Raw genomic sequence first — 16731 nt, 5'->3', positions numbered from 1 at the left:
CCTTGAGCATTAACAGTATTTTCAGCTGCATAACCAGGCTGTATAAGCAACACCTTGATTTAGGAGAGCTCTAGAAAAGAAGTCATTATCTCATTCACTCTTTATTGCTTTGGAATTAGTATCTGTGAATATACTAAAACCTGTATTGTTCAATTATCCAGATTATGTATAATGGCCTAATAAATTTCAAATTATAAACAAATATTTCCTATACAGAGATTATATCCATCCTATCTATACATGGCAGAGAGAGAAAACACTTATTCTACATACACATCTTATAGCAACACATCATTTCAGTCCTGTCCTACTACAAGAGGCAGCCTTCAGTTCCTCAGACTCCTGACAATTAAAATTTCACCTTAATGATTACACAGCCAGAAAATTTTTTCTACATAGATAAATAGGTAAACCTTCAGAAACAGTCTTCATTATCTGCACTATAATATTTTCTTTAAAATGGAGGAATAAAATAAAATTTTCAAAATTCAAATGTAACGTTTGGAAAAGACGTTTAACTCACTAAATTCAGTTAACTGAACTACACCATTGCCTAACTCCAAATGGGATTGGAGATGCAACAGCCTACAGCCAAAGGTAAATCTGTGTTACTTAAGCTTTTAGAACTTTTAGCTTCAAATGGCTCCATTCCATAAGAATGGTTTTGACTGTCCAAGTCACATGCCATCCAACAGATGTGAATTCCCTTTACCAGAAGACAGAATAAGCAGACTTCAAAGTTGTCCAATTTTGCCATTATTAAAAAAAAATGAAACCTTACATGTGAACGCTATAGTGCCAGATGGTCAGAAAATTTCCTTTTCCCACCCAAAGTTCAAAAAACTGTGAACATACAGTGTTCTCATCAGTGGATTCTTAAATTGGAGAATGTAAGCTGCATGAGACAGTATTTGGCATTTGCCTTTTAATTAACATCTTGCCTTTTATTTAACCTGGGGAAAGAACTTGACCTGGAAAAAACCCAAAAACATTCCCACTGACAATAAAAGCCAAAAAATACTGTGGTATGGAAGCTTAAACCCCAGTATTTTTTAAAGACTATATTGAATTATGAATCCAGAGCACACTTTCAAACCCACTGCAAATTCATAGATAATAAGATCTGCTGTACAGCATAAGATTGATACACAGATATTGTTCTGTAGATGAACCTCTGCTTCTTAACTCAAGTTATTATAACAACACTCAAGATGCATGCAAAATTAATGAAGATCTCAAAAACATTTCACTTAGAAAATGACTTCCAGTTATTTCATATTGTACATATACCCACCAAAGTAAGAGCACTTCTATTTCAAAGGCAGACATTGAAGTCAACGTACCTGCCATTAATGCATTAATGCACTGTCAGCTAACCACAGGAAGTGGCAAGCAGGTACAATACATGGTTTGCCTGCTCTACAATATTGCATCACATTACTTACATCATAGAAAAGTTTCCTATCTGCAGCAAGCCGTTTAGATGCCAGGGTCTTTGTAACATGATAAAAGGTAAGTAGTGCTCTGTGTTGTCGAAGATCATCCTGGACCTTCACAGACTCCAGAAGAGTGGGTATAAGTTCTGGCCATTGCCTTGGGCAGTCCACCCTGGCAACTTTAGCAATCAGTACAGAGATCTGAGTTGCTATCTGCAAAAAAAAAGCAAAACAAAACACAGACACCAAAAAGTCAAAAATCATTTAGGAAATGTACAATGCAGAAATTAACAGCCAAATAAAATCTGAATCAAAAAACCTAGTAAGGATTGCTAGATTTTTGTGTGTTTTTTCTCAAACTATTTTTCAGTTTGCTAAATGCAAATTAATGTGGAGAAAAGTCTTCTATTTTATGTTTGTGGTAGATATTTATATAAAATGCTAGGCTGGCTACCTTGTTTAGCTTTTACATAAAGACCACTAAATTTATTTGTTCTAGAAATCACGTAAAAGAAGAAACAGGTATTTGGGAACCACTTTTTACTTGGTGATCTTTTCTATTGCTTTCTACAAATATAGACTGCTGAATACATATTACCCTTATTGCTGCTATACCTGAGTTTTAGTTTAGAGAGAGACATTCCGTCACCCCAGGCACACTTGCTTGTAAGCCACAGTCCCATCCCAGTGGCTGAAGCCAAGACTCTCACTTGCTCCAGATCCTTACACCATGGGCCAGGGGCACCTGCACCACCCCCACCATCTGACTTTGGTTGCTGGCACCAAATCCCACTCACACCAGTCTTGCCAGTAGCTGGCACCTAGTCCTTGCAGCACACAGACACGATAAACAGAGTGACATTACACAGAAAGATAAAGTTAAGGGATTCAATCAGAAGACAGGACAGACTGGTGATTAGGCACAGGGTTTGTTCAGACACAGGTCCTGACCAGCCATGGTTTACACAACTGGCCCTTTTTATACCCTCTTTCTGTCTATTCCCCACTTTCCTGCTCCACAACTCCCTTCCCCTAAACATACCTGAATGAATTTTATATAGTCCTTCATAACCCCACCTCAAATATCCAAGAGCTTCATGTTCTTGTTTCCCCGTTCTTATCCCATCCGCATTGAAAAGGCCCTTGATTGGATTAACGAAGCAGATGCTCTCACCTTCAACATACCCTCACAACTATCACCACACTTCCAGCCTAGGGAAGAATATGCCTTCTTATACTGTCAGAAGGAATCCAAGCAACTTATGGGCGTAAGAGGGAATAGCCATGCTCTCCTCTACTGCTTCCTTAGCTGTTTCACCTGAAGTCTGACCACCCCACAAAACTTCCTACAACAGTCATTCCTATCCACTGACTTAGGGAGAAGAATTGCGTCAGAAAACTGACATCAATGTTTGCAAGGAAGAGCTGAGAGTCTTATTTTCAGATCAAGTGATGTCAACTGGCGGGGGGAGCAAATAAACTCTTCTCCATGTGTGATACAAGAAGCAACCTCTCCAGGGACGCCAAGAGGCATCCTTTAGGACTGGTTTTTAAGTGAAAAAAAATCTGCTGTCATACATTCCAAGGAGTATTTTGTTTCTGTGTTCCCTCCATATGGTAAATAACTTCAGAGGGCATGGAAATTATGCTCCCAACATATGGTATGTTCTCTTTTTCTTCTTCCCCTCCCCTGGAAGTCAGCTCGTATCATCACATCTCAATACTATGTCTAAATCTTGTATTTTGGGGTTGTTTTCTTTCTTTTTATACATACTAGAGTGATAATTTTTCTACCTTCAATGATGCAGAAAGCACAAGCAGATAGCAACTGTGTTATGAAGTATCTGTGACTGGAAAAGAACATTCATCAGGAACCCAAGCTAGCAAAACTCAGGCATATCCAGCAGACTGGGGACTAACTGAAAGGTGCTTCTGAAAGGAAGCCTCAAGACATGTACAACACACTGGGGAACAAGGGAGAAAGAAGTGGAGATGGACTCTGTAAACATACTTCATATCACAATTGTTTGGGCAATCATTTAGAAGCAGGCTGCTGGCATAAAATAAAACAAAATCCTCCACATCTTAAAAGACTACCATCCCAAAAATATCATAAGGACACACAAATAAACACATAAAGCTGCTAGTCTTTAAAATGTCATTTAAAAAGGTTCCTATCTTGGCCTGCAGCTATAGCCTCAGAACTGCAGAACTGTTCATCAGCAGTGGAATTTGTAAGTATAGAATATGTCATACTATTGTCTTAGCAGGCAAACTGATTAAATATTAATGGAGGTATGGAAAAATCATTGATAAGAAGTTTGAATTGTTTTATGTACAATGCAGTTAACATCAGATTTTTAGAAATGTAAATATCTTGCAGCCCCTTCAAAATTAAATATTTGATAAATTTTATCCTACTTAGTAGCAGCATAAATGACACACACTTTATGGTCCAACATGACATATTTCATAGTTCTTTTTGGTTGAAATAAAGAAAGTAGTAATATTTGGTCATATTTTTTACATGGAAACGATGCCTGCAGTACAAATTTAAAGATACTTTATGTCTACGTGCATTTTAAAAATTGCATTTGAAATAAAAACTTTAAATTCTAGTCAAAATTGTCATTGCACAAAGGTCTTCTACAAAGACTAAATTACCCTAATTTTGATACATTGCTCTAATCCTACAAAATAATATTAATCCCATCAAGTAATCCTGAAAAGTTGAAACTGAACTGCCTGCAGAATGGAAGTTTGTTTGCTATACCCCCTTTTTTTTAAGCTTTACCTTATGCAAATAATTTCTGCATTTTCTTGAAAGAGTTCTTTAAGACCTACCTTAAAATATTAGCAAATACTTCCCTGCAGAATCACATACCTAAGCAAGAATAAGTTAGCAGAAGGAAGACTGATTCATTTTGCATATGCATATTCTGAGCCTCTAATATTAGCTCTGTACTCAACTTAACAATAAATCCTTATTCCAATCAAAACAGTAGCTTAAAATTAGTCACTTTATGTAAGACAAGACACTATCATACTGAAGCTTTATTACGCCTATTTAAATTCATCAATGCTGTGATTAAACATGCAACAGCAATACTGCTTAGGTGGGTTTATGCAGTAGCATTCTCAACAGCTCATTCCTGCTACACCACCACCACACTTCCTTGTATGGCTATACTGGGAGCCAGATAATAGAATGGATACAGCTGAAAAAAGAAAAATCGCTCAGGGAAAGAAGGTTATTTTTGAGCTACACCCATTCCCTGAACCATTTCACCAAATGGTTGCACAAACAGCAAGGGGCAAGATGAACTGCCTCTGCAAGAAAAAAACAAACCAAAGAAAAAAACCCATAGCGTTTCTAACCTCAGTGATTCTATGAATTATGATCTATGGAAAAAGATCTCACTTCAACATAAAGATCTGTCTGAAAGGCAACATGTAAATTGCAACTTGTCAACTTTATCATTACTATTAAACACTGTAAAAAGAGAAACCAAATTATATACCAATACAAGCATTTGCTGGGAGAGTAATCATCGTTCACCACTAACCTGATTCACTGGCTCATTGAAGTTGGTGATAAGTCCAGCACGCAATGTAGTTTTTTCTTCTTCAGAAAGAGCACTGTCAGGATATATTCATTAGAATACTATTTAATTTTCAATAAAAAACAACTACTAATTCATATTTAGAATTTTCTCACTATTACTAGACACAGAAGTTAAATGATATTTCGATTTGTGCAGTGTTTGACGGGATGAAGATTACTTTTATAGACCATTTTCTTGAAACTGATGTATGTCAGTTTGATAAACTATCAAGAGAACATCCTTTGTTTTTCCACTATCTCAAAGATACTTAAAAAGAGAGAGAACAGTGAAACAGACAAATAGTTGAGGCCTTTTAACCTCAGATTTTGACATGACCTTTCTAAACACAAATGGCAAAAGAGAAAGTTCACAGATATATTACAAAAATGAAGGAAAACCATACAAACTATAAATTAATTGTTATTAGACAGTTATTATACAATTACTGTGGGGATTGATGACTCGAGCATGACTTTGCCCATGTATACTCATGGAAAATGACAAAAAGGTGCTCAGTATAAAGCAATCATGGTATCAGATGACAGGTCTTTTTGCAAAAGCAATAATCCTACAATCTTTTTTTTTGCTACAGATCTTTTTCTACAAGCAAGTCATATAGCTACACTTAAAAAAAAGATGGATCCTTTGAAAATTATACCTTTGAGTGAAAAATATGTTGATATAGTCTTCAAAAATGCAGGGAGAACTAGTAAGAAGGATAAATTCTAAGCCATAAAGGTTAATTTTCATTCAAGTGAAGCTTTATGCTATGTTTAGATTTCCTTATAAGTGACGTCTATCAGTTTAAGACTACCAGTTACAGCATCATACTACTCCTGTACTCCTTCAGACTTTATATGACCCACGTAATTTTCTTTTAAGTTCCAGGCAGGAAACATAAACTGCTTTTAAAAATGCTTTGTTAGTATTTATAGATCATACAATCAGAAAAAAAAACCAAACCACTTTCATTTACTGATAGCACCTAGAAATCTGTTTCTTGTACATAAAAAGACTTACTACACAAGGTTGTTTAGATGAAACTGTTTCACCTAACATTGTAATGATTTAGAAGCATGCATGCAATCATCACATCTCAATGAAGTCTCATGGCTGGAAATTAAAAAGATGAAACATACCAACACAACCACCTCCTGTTTTCTGATGTCACATACAGATACTAACCTACTAGTTTTATATAGTGAGATTTAAAATTACGCCTGAAGCTCCCTAAAACACAGCTTTTACACTAATCTAGACAAATAGTAAATATTAATCTCAAAATAATAAAACACACAGGTAGGATTTACCCTAAGATCAAATGTTTGCAACAATATTCTAGTTTTCACTTTCCCCCCCCTCTGTATATAACAAAAGTACTCACTATTTCCTAAATCAAAGACCTATCATACTAAGTATAGTATACAAGGGGTACAATTTATTGTTTCGCTGGTGACTCAGAACTGCACACAGAGTCTTATTTTCAAAAGGTAATTTATAGCACTCAGGAACCACATTGAAATGACTTTTTATCAAAACTTAGGTTTTAAGATATTTTTACATAAAATTATATTATGCCTAAAAAAATTTTGGGTAAAGTTTTCAAAGATTTCTGCAACAGAAGAATTTTTATGCAGGGAACTATTTCAGTTATTAATCTAAAGCAACTAGACAACATTTTAGGGAATTTCTGTGGTCCTTTTAGTTTTTTAATACAAAAATGCAGTATATAATTTCCACACATACAGGCATACTCTAAGTGATTTCTAAAACTTGAAAGCTATTAACACAATTTAGAAATCATAACTCACTTTCAGGCATAACAGAAAGCACCTAAAACCTGGTTTATAAAGAAAAATCCTGTTCTACTATATTATTTCATTTACCCTGTTTGTGAGCTCATGAAGCCCCTTGCCTTAATTACTTTTTCATAATTGTAATTAATCATATCATACGCATATTCCAAAAGCAGCAAGCATTCAGTTTGTTACTTACTATAAATAAACATAGTATTTATGTTTACATAAGCTACAAAAGCTTTGTAATTTAAGCTTTTGCCATTACAAACAAAACAAAGGTAGGAAAAGAAACAGTCATGAGGATGAACACCTCAAATTCAGACACTTAGGACAAGCAAAGTTGGCAAAGAGTAATGAAAAAGGGAAATCTAAGCAATCAACGCAGATGCAAGCGGTATACTGCATGATGTGACGGGATCATCTCTAACGGTTCAGAGAGCAGATGGAGGAATTTACCATTTAGGTAATACGACAGTGACATCCACTGGAGACCAGATCCCTCGCTACACACTCACTCTCTGCACGAGTCAGACATAGCCACAGACAGCAGTATCTTTACCCTCCTCTAATACATTGCAAGAAAGGCCCACAACTCCATGGAAAAATTATAGGCAGGCTAGGAGTTCAGAAGAATGTGTATCATTCAACAAGTTATTTCCCTTCAGCACTGAATTACACCAGATCAAAAATTAAACCAAGTTCTTCTAGAGATGAACTTCTAAGTATTTATGTTGTAGTCTTTCACAATTTGCAATTTCAAAGTTTCTGATCTTTTTCTGTGTTTGTGGTACAGGGAAACATGTATCCAAATATTTAAAAAGTTATTTTGGAGCTTTTTTTAAAAGTCTATTTTTCATAAACCAGAAATCCAAATCTGCAAGTGTTATTTATAGTTATCATTCAAACACATAAAAACATGGATGTAAGAAGTATTATTAAAATTGCCAACACAGTTATCAGATCAGAGAACAAAGTCCACAAAAGACAGGATTTAATAGTAATTATCTGTAAAATCAAAAACATGTCCAAGAAAAGGAACTACCAACACTCAAATTCAAGAAAAGCCATTTCTGAACAAAATAAAAACACATAAAGTGAGACCATCTTTTGAGGAAGCTGACAACAACTTTCAAAAAAATAGGCCAAACTGTGCCTAAAAAGAGGCTATGACAACCCTAGGCTCTTCTCCACGGCAATCTGGAAAGCTGCCTAAGAAAGCAGGAGGGACAAAGTTCATAGGCCCTTCTCTAAAATCACTCTTACTGGAAAGTGCTGGTTTAAGTCCAAGGCAGGTGGATAATAAGTAGCATGAATAGGACAGACAGCATCAGTAGACATGTGCAAAGAGCAAAATATTTCAGAAGGATCGCTTTTTCTTAAAAAAGTTGCTTGTATGCTATGTATTTCAGCATGATGACACACTCAACTACTGCATTGTCCAAAGAATTCATGATCTCAACATTTTCCTGCTTTGTAGTGGTAGCAGCTGAGAAACCACGAATGCTCAGCAGAAGGGTAAAGCTAGTCCTGCTTGATTCAACTGCAAATAACTTCAGCACACTTGTACAACAGAGGCATTTAACTTACTGGGAAAGTTCTTGGAGATTGAAAGGTCTACACAAATACATAAATATTCAAGACAAATAGTTCTAAAATAAACTATATTTAGCTCTGATTTACTAGGGAATTACAGCTATATGAACATATTATGTGTCTGCATGAACCCTCCTCCAATTCTCATAATTCTTCAAACTACCTATCAAATTTCAACTCCATTTGGCAAAGAGCAGAAATGTCAGCGGTTTGATTTTTTTTTCCCTAGATTTTGTGAAAATCAACAGCTGAGTAAAGCAGATAGACCTGAGTTAATATCCCACTGAGAAAAACACAAGTATAAAAATCAGTCCTCTCCTTCAAGAGGCAGCAGAAACCAGACACCTCCTTATCCAACATCTGCTCTACCAAACAGGCTGGGTAGATGAGACCAAGCTTTAAGGTAATACCATGGATGGACATGGGACAGCTGCTGATGTGAGAGACAAGATGAAAGATGAGACTTTTGCAAGGACAACAAAAAATGCAGCCTGTACAATGAAACCTTCAAAAATCACGATATCCAAAACACAAAACAATTGACTGAGAAACTACAGCTTAAAAGCGGCGTTCCTCAAAATGACTTCAACGTGTTCTGCTAAATGAAAAATTATCTGGGTGAGTGTAAAATATGACAAGATATGTGACATATGAGAAATTCAGAAAGAAAATTAGAAATGGAGAAACAGTTGGACATAGAATGGAAATTTAATACATATTTACCCCATGGAATCCTTAACAGCAGCCAGTAATTTTTTAAATTTTATACTTTAATTGCATTGAATTCACAGCAGAAAAATTAGAAATGGGGAAAAACTGGAGTTGTAATGGAAATTCAATATAGATTTACCCAACGGAATCTTACTAATAGCAAATTATTATTTTTTTTTAATCACATTAAATTTGCAACAGGAAAAGTACATTGAAAGACTGTTACTCCATTTTTACCTTGGTTCAAACAGTAAAATTGTAGTCATTACTTCTGTAGGAAATGAACCATGTTTTCTTCACCAGAAGTGCTACTAATATCTAAAAATATTAACGAATTGGAACAACGTATTTTAACTGCTTCAAATAATGCTTGCCAAGTACCAATAATGTCAGCAGCATTACCTCATCACTTTAACTAAAAAGGTCAAAAATATATAGCAGATACCATGCAAAAGATGGTTTTTTCCTCTCGCATACAAGAGAATCGGAACACTTGCAGATGTTTCACAATTGTACACTAATCCACACATAAAAAAAACTCTAGTGCTTTAAGTAATAATGAAGGAGTACTACGCTATTTAAAATGTGCTACAGATGCAGAATTTCACTTTTCCCTCTTTTGGTGGGCCTTTGGAAAAGCTAACGCAAGGCAAAATTCAATAAACTATCTCAAACAAAAAATAAAATGAAAATCATGCCATACTTTGTGAACTACCTCAGATTTATGATCCATAAAAACTGGACCTGGAATTCCAATTTACACCCTACACGACCTGACAGTGACATCCCATGTATTTATATTACTAGCATTTAAGAGACAGACTGAACACTTCCAGGTCTTTCAGTTCCTGAAAAGAGTGAAGGAAAATTGAAACTTTTTGAAATTATACCTACTTTTTAAATGAAAAAGAAAAAACTTCACACAGAACACTGAGAAGTATATAATTGTGTAAGTATTATAAACTATAATGGCACTGTTTGTAACTTAAGTAAATGATGTGGTGCTCAAGAATACCGGTTAGATTTTTAGCTTCTTTGGAGAACTTTTTGTCGTGCATTATCAGAATCCACATATCAGAAGAACAAAAAATGAAGACCAGAACTTGCTATCGTGATAGGTACTGCCTCTCTCTCATATGCACATTCAATATGAATTATGAATCAGCTTAAATAAAATGTCTCCCTAATAATGTCTCCAAAAGACTTCCTACCTTTCATGTCTGCCACTATCAGAAAGTCCAGGTGTTAACTTTATAATACTTATGACATCACTTTAAAATCTGGTATCTATGAAATAGCCTAACTCAGTTTTCAAAAGTAAATATGTAATTTCAAAAGTAGGAGGTAATATGAAGACAAAATGGTTCATTAGTGACTCCTAATGTTGAAACATTTTATCAGTTTCACCATGAATTCTAAAGTAACTTTTGTCAGCCAAGGGATTTGCTGTTTTCCAGTTTGGCAAGTGTAACCTTCTACAGTAGGTTTTGTTAAGTGGAAGAAAATCACAACTTACTGCGGTGCAACCCGTCTCCAGTAGCGATCGATTCCATTTTTAAAGTACAGCACAGCTAACCATCTTACATTCACATCCAGGGTATGATTTGTAAAGATATTCTGTTTAATAAAAAGATTAAGTTAAAAACTGCTCAATACACCACAGACAGGATAGAAACTGTATCAACACATGCACTGGCATATGTATAAATACACACACCTCTTATGTTCAGGTATATAAACAAAATGCATTAGTCAGCATTTGACAGACAAATGAAAAAATGTGTTAAACAATTTTTAAAGGTTAAAAAAATGTTTAGCACTAGCCCTAATACTTTATCTATTAAAAAAAATGCCCAACATATAGGGCAAATGTATTTCCAATCTCGTCCAGCTGAGCAGGGAATAAAAGGGTAATAATTACTAGCACCAGCCAGTTATTACACTCTTCAGTAATATAGCTCTCAGAAGTCTGTGGCACTGTACAACACAGAATAATTTCTTATTCTAGTCAGAATCCAGCTTTCAGGAGATTTCATCATTACCTTGACATTTGCCAAGAAATGTCCTGACTACCAATGTCGACTGTGAAACAGTGACCTGGTAGGACACCAAGTCTCAAACTTGCCTACGCTTATTCTAGGAAACTAGTTTCTACTACTAGAAAGCTATATATCTACACATATATCTGTATCGATCTATATACACTTTTATATACATATACGTATATACAGACAAACACAGAGAGATTATTTTATATAGTAACATTGTAAAATTTACCAACTAGGAAAAGCTAAAATAAAGGTAAGCTATTGAATCTTAGAACAGGAACTACTCTGAACAGCAGCTCTCCTCCTGTTTTCCTCTGTATCAAATGAATCCTTCTCGAGGAGGTGAGGCATTACTCCCTCCTTTAGCAAGCAAATAGGCGTGAGCTCAGTGGTCTTATTATACAACATTATTATAAAGTGCACTATAGAGTGCACCACTTGCATCAATTGCTTTTAGAAGCACACTAAGAAGGGACATGAAAAACTCAGGGATTCAGGTCAAGAGCATCTGCTACTTTTCAGTGCCATGTCTGAAGAACTATAACAAACCCTTCAAATAACTCAGCACTACAGAAACTTGCGACCTCATCAAGCATTTTCACTATGAATTCAAAACTTAACCGTCTCTCAAACTCTATTTCTATAATAACAACAGCTTTCTAGATGTAATGGTCAACATGAAAAAACCCTCACAAAATCCAATCACTAGAAAGCAAACAGACTTACATGGAACAAAGGTATCGACTCCAAAACTAGCAACTTTTAGAAAAACATCAAAAAGTTGTAGCCCACTGATAAACACCACACAACATGAGAAGGATCTGTATATAATACATGTTCCTTTCCCAAAGCTCATTTAGGAAGAGGGATTGAATCTCTGAAGGATCTGACCTTTCCCAAATGCAACTTAGGCATTTTACAATATGAAGAGGAAACTTCAAACCTCACTTTAGCCTCATATCCATGTTGCAAAACAAAGGCAACATGGAAAAAGAAAACTATGTGTTCTGAAAATCCCACTGAGCCTTCAAATTACCATTGCCCTCCTTGCTAAAATACCTATCAGAAGCAAAGGTTCCTCAGATCGAAGTACCGTAAAACTAGTCTGGGCCTGGATAAGAAATGCAAAAAAAGGCAAAGGACAAGAACAAACAAAACCTCTCTATATACTCTGTATCTATATATATGAGCTTCCCAAAATAAAGTATTTCATGTAACACACTAATGCTGTCATAGAAATAACAGGAATGAAGCTAAACAATACATGAACTGATACAACTGGTAAAGGACAGAGTTTCTTTTCAAAAACAGCCACTCTGACTTTTCAGCTCTGTTCTTCAAAAGAGTGGTATGCAACACCTTCAAAAGAAAAGCAGAGAAACTAATGTTAGTAACTCCTACTAAAAATTGTAGGTTCAAAGATGCATGTTTCATGGTTCCTTGTAATTTTCTCTATCCTGATCATCCCAGAGGCAAATGTACCTGACAGTAAGTAATATAATACTTCTCACATCCCACAGAGATTAACTGTCCTACCAACTCTCCGTTTACAATCACCTGCTTCCCCTCACCCTTTTCTGCTCCCCCAAGAAGGTGCCAACTATCTTCCCTCCCAGGCAGCCCCCCCATCATAATCAAGTTAAACAAAGAAGTAGAGATTCTCTACTTCTATGTAGTTTGGAAGATTACTGTTTATATTTCACACTTGAAGAAAGGCTGATGTGTCCCCAAACAGGGCTACTTAACCACACTAACAGAATTAACAGCATTTGATCCTTTCAAACCCTGCATTTTTTAGCCCTTATATTTAAAATCAACTCACATCAGCTTCAGTTACACCTGTCAGTGCTCAACTTGTCTACAACCCGAGCTGTAAGCTCTCACAGCAAACATCCAGGAAATAAAGAATGCCCAGTCAGTGGCAATTTCTGGTGTTTTCTATGAAGATTGTTTACCACAGAAACACCATGGCAAAGGCAGTGGGTAAAATGCAACTTGACAGCTCAAAAGCCAGATTTTTCTTCTACCCCTTTCCCTAAATCCTCTGACTTGCCTTCACCTTTCCAAACAAATGAAACAGAGGGTCTACAGAGAACAGGTCACTCCACAACTCTGAATCATTCATCCTATGCACTGAAGACAGATGTTTGTAGGAAAAGCAGTTCATCTGTGTTTTTAAGACTATTACAAACATACACATAGGCATTGGAGAACAACAACACTGTCAACTTCTTGGCATCTTCTCTGAAACAATCGGGTCTCCTTCTTCATGTTTTCATCACCTTGTACCACATTAATGCACCTATTTCATCAACAGTCATAGTACCTTTAGAAGTATTCACCTTGCCCATTTCAGGAACCTTCCTACCCCCAGCCTGGTCAGCTAATCTCCCTGGGAGAGTCTCTCCACTGACAAGAAAGCAAGCAATCCCAGCCGGGTATCAAACTTGGTGCAGTGAAAAGCATGAGGGAACTTCTATGAATATGGTCATAACTCATCATCTCCTCAATAAAGAAAAGGTGGTTACTGCCTTGGTATATACAAGTGTTCCTGCCTCATGGGGTAGTAAACATAATTCCTTTGACAAGGGTCCTCTTGGCCTTCTACTATCTACAATTCACAACAGGCCAAAAACAGGTTTAGCACTTGAGCTCACCCCCTCATGCTGCCAGAAACTGGATTTCCTCCTTTTCCTGGATGCCTGGAAAAAGAGCCTGCTTTGAGACACAGTGATGACAATGCCTACCTCAGCACAGCATAAGGATACCAGTAGCTGGACCATGATGACTCAAGGCTTCTCTCAGCCAGAGGTCATGGTTCAACAGTATTCTAGAGAGCCACATCCAAAATTAATCAAAGTTTACTTAATAGCACTTTTCCACTGTATCTTACCAACAAGACTGAATAAAAACCTGGCTGTGTCTCCCACTGCTTCAGTTGTTCCTCAGCTGGCTTCAGCACTGCAGTATCTTGACTAGTAGCTTGGGTCAAGACTTGCAAAACAATAGTGCTAGCACTATTGAGATCCATGAAAATCTGGGAATATTTTAAAAAAAGAAAGAAAACACTTAAGAAAAAAAAGACAACAAATATAGACAGGTATTTTCCATTCATATTATCTAAACACCCCACGCTAATTTTTCATTAGTCTACACTGTGTAAGACAGCATTACACCCACTCACAGGCAGTGTCAAGGTACAGTGATTAAACTACTTTGCTTTCAGAAATCTCTCAGCAGAAAAAGCAAGCATTAAGTCTACCATTACAAGCCCATTTACTAGATTGGAGGAATTACAGAAAATTTTTTTATTTTAAACCAGTTACCTCTCCTGTGAAGCACAGCAAACTACGAGCAAACCCACAACTACGGATGACTTCAGCTGTAGCCAGAGTAAACCATGGGGTTGTCTGAAAGAGGCAAAGACGCAGAGTATTAACATATTTGTATTTTCTGAACATTTTTTCCCCAAAAGAGAAAATGACCAATTTCAGATAGTTAAATTCTACAATTCAAATTGATCTAGACATTTTATATTGATTAAAACATGTGAAAGTTTCACAACCAGAGTCCTAAATGAAACTGAATTTTCCAACACATTTGTATTCCTTATCTATTTAGCACACAAAATACTAGTCAGCTGAACTAAGAATCCCAACTGCCTAATTTCCAATATAAATACATTCCTGTCCTCTGTATAAAGACAAAACAAAACATTGCTCTCCAGATGACACAGAGATGACATTTATAATGACCACAGAAACAGCATTACAACAAATTAAAGAGAAACATATATAAAAGCAACTGTAGTGTCTGACAATTAAAACTGATTTTCTGTCTATAAAAACTTCTGTTTAGAACCTATGTAAACTTTCTAATACGGATACATATTAAGTATTTATATATTTAAGTTTTCTAAATTAACAACCAAGCACAGTTTCTCTTCAACAAACAGGCTTGATGATTTGCTTTTGTTTAACCCTAAAAAAAAGTTTATTTCTCCAACCTTCAGGAAAAAAAAATTGAGGTGTAAAATTGTTATGGTGATGGTAAGAAAGCTAGAGAGATGAAATCTTACTTTGACATAGGTTTAAAATTTTGATTTTGAGAAAACCACCTTAACAAAACTAGCAACAAGATTAAAGACCTTTTATGCCATTAAGAACCCTGCAGAATTTGGAAAAAAAACTAAAAAAAAAAACCCAAACAACCACCAATCTAAGAACTCTCAATCTGTAAGTCTCCGATCATCCTCAACAAAAACAGACTAAAAACTGAAGGTCCTAAGGTTAAAGAAAGTGTACTTTCAAAAATATGAACCACAAAATCAGATCTCTTCACAGCAATAACTGAAAAGAACAAGTAACTCAACCTCTGCTTTATACTTGCATCTTTTTATCTCTCTGCTTTAACCACGCTATGTATGGGGTTTACATGGCAAGGTTGCTAGCAGGGGGTTTAAAGGGGTGGCTTCTGTGAGAAGCTGCTAGAAGCTTCCCCCATGTCCGATAGAGCCAGTGTCAGCCGGCTCCAAGATGGACCAGCTGCTGGCCAAGGCTGAGCCCACCAGCAACGGTAGTAGTGCCTCTGGGATGACGTATTTAAGAAAGGGAAAAAAAAACCCTGCACAATGGCAACAGCAGCTGGGAGAGAGGAGTGAGAATATGGGAGAGAAACAACCCTGCAGACCCCCAGGTCAGTGAAGAAGGAGGGGGAGGAGATGCTCCAGGTGCCGGAACGAAGATTCCCCTGCAGCCCGTGGGGAAGACCACGGTGAGGCAGGCTGTCCCCCTGCAGCCCAGGGAGGTCCACGGTGGAGCAGATCTCCACTTGCAGCCTGGGGAGGACCCCACGCTGGAGCAGGTGGGTTCCCGAAGGAGGCTGTGACCCTGTGGGAAAGCCCGTGCTGGAGCAGTCTGTGCCTGAAGGACTGCAGCCTGTGGGAGGGACAAATGGAAGGGACCCATACTGGAGCAGTTCGTGAAGAACTGCAGTCCGTGGGAAGAACCCATGTTGGAGAAGTTTGTGGAGGACTGTTTCCCGTGGGAGGGACCCCACGCTGGAGCAGCGAAAAAACATGAGGAGGAAGGATTGGCAGAGAGAACGCATGATGACCTGACCACAACCCCCATTCCCCATCCCCTTTGCTGCTCCAGAGGAGGTAAAGAAGCCAGGAGTGATAGAGTGGCTCTATGGGCAGCTGTGGCCAGCCAAGGTCAACCCACCTCACCCTACAAAACCAATTTACCTCCTACTTCTTCATATCTACTTGTGTCAGTCATTTCAACCTTTATCAATTTGCCAATTCTCTAAAATCTTCCTGCAATTATGAGACCTTTGCATAACAAACTTAAACATTCAAATTCTCAGCTCACTTCTCAGAATACCGTTAATTTCCAGGGAACCAAGATCCTGATTTAGACTGTAAAATCCAATTGGTAGTGGTCCACCCTATGTGGAATAGTGCCCAGCACAAAGAATCGATGTCAAGGCAAGACTTTGATGTCAGGCTAGAAGTCCTGCTAGCTTCATTTTTCCA

The 16731-nt window shown here is 37.0% G+C and overlaps 1 protein-coding gene across 6 annotated transcripts in view; it reads right to left on the bottom strand.

The window, feature by feature from the left end:
- IPO11 (importin 11) overlaps positions 1–16731 on the bottom strand; it is a 106543-nt gene that overhangs the window by 83440 nt on the left and 6372 nt on the right. For all 6 annotated transcript variants that reach the window (XM_075019779.1, XM_075019784.1, XM_075019783.1 and 3 more), the window contains exons 2-6: positions 14519–14602; positions 14086–14229; positions 10661–10761; positions 5003–5075; positions 1446–1649 (exon numbers count right to left, since the gene is read on the bottom strand). In XM_075019779.1, coding sequence (XP_074875880.1) covers positions 1446–1649; positions 5003–5075; positions 10661–10761; positions 14086–14223 — 516 coding nt within the window. In that variant the 5' untranslated portion in view covers positions 14224–14229; positions 14519–14602. The remainder of the gene's footprint in view (positions 1–1445; positions 1650–5002; positions 5076–10660; positions 10762–14085; positions 14230–14518; positions 14603–16731) is intronic.

This window comes from Buteo buteo, chromosome Z, assembly GCF_964188355.1.
Source record: "Buteo buteo chromosome Z, bButBut1.hap1.1, whole genome shotgun sequence".
In the NCBI taxonomy this organism is placed as follows: domain Eukaryota; kingdom Metazoa; phylum Chordata; class Aves; order Accipitriformes; family Accipitridae; genus Buteo; species Buteo buteo.
The sequence above is the reverse complement of the archived record's forward strand: the minus strand, read 5'-3'. Positions and strand labels throughout refer to the sequence as shown.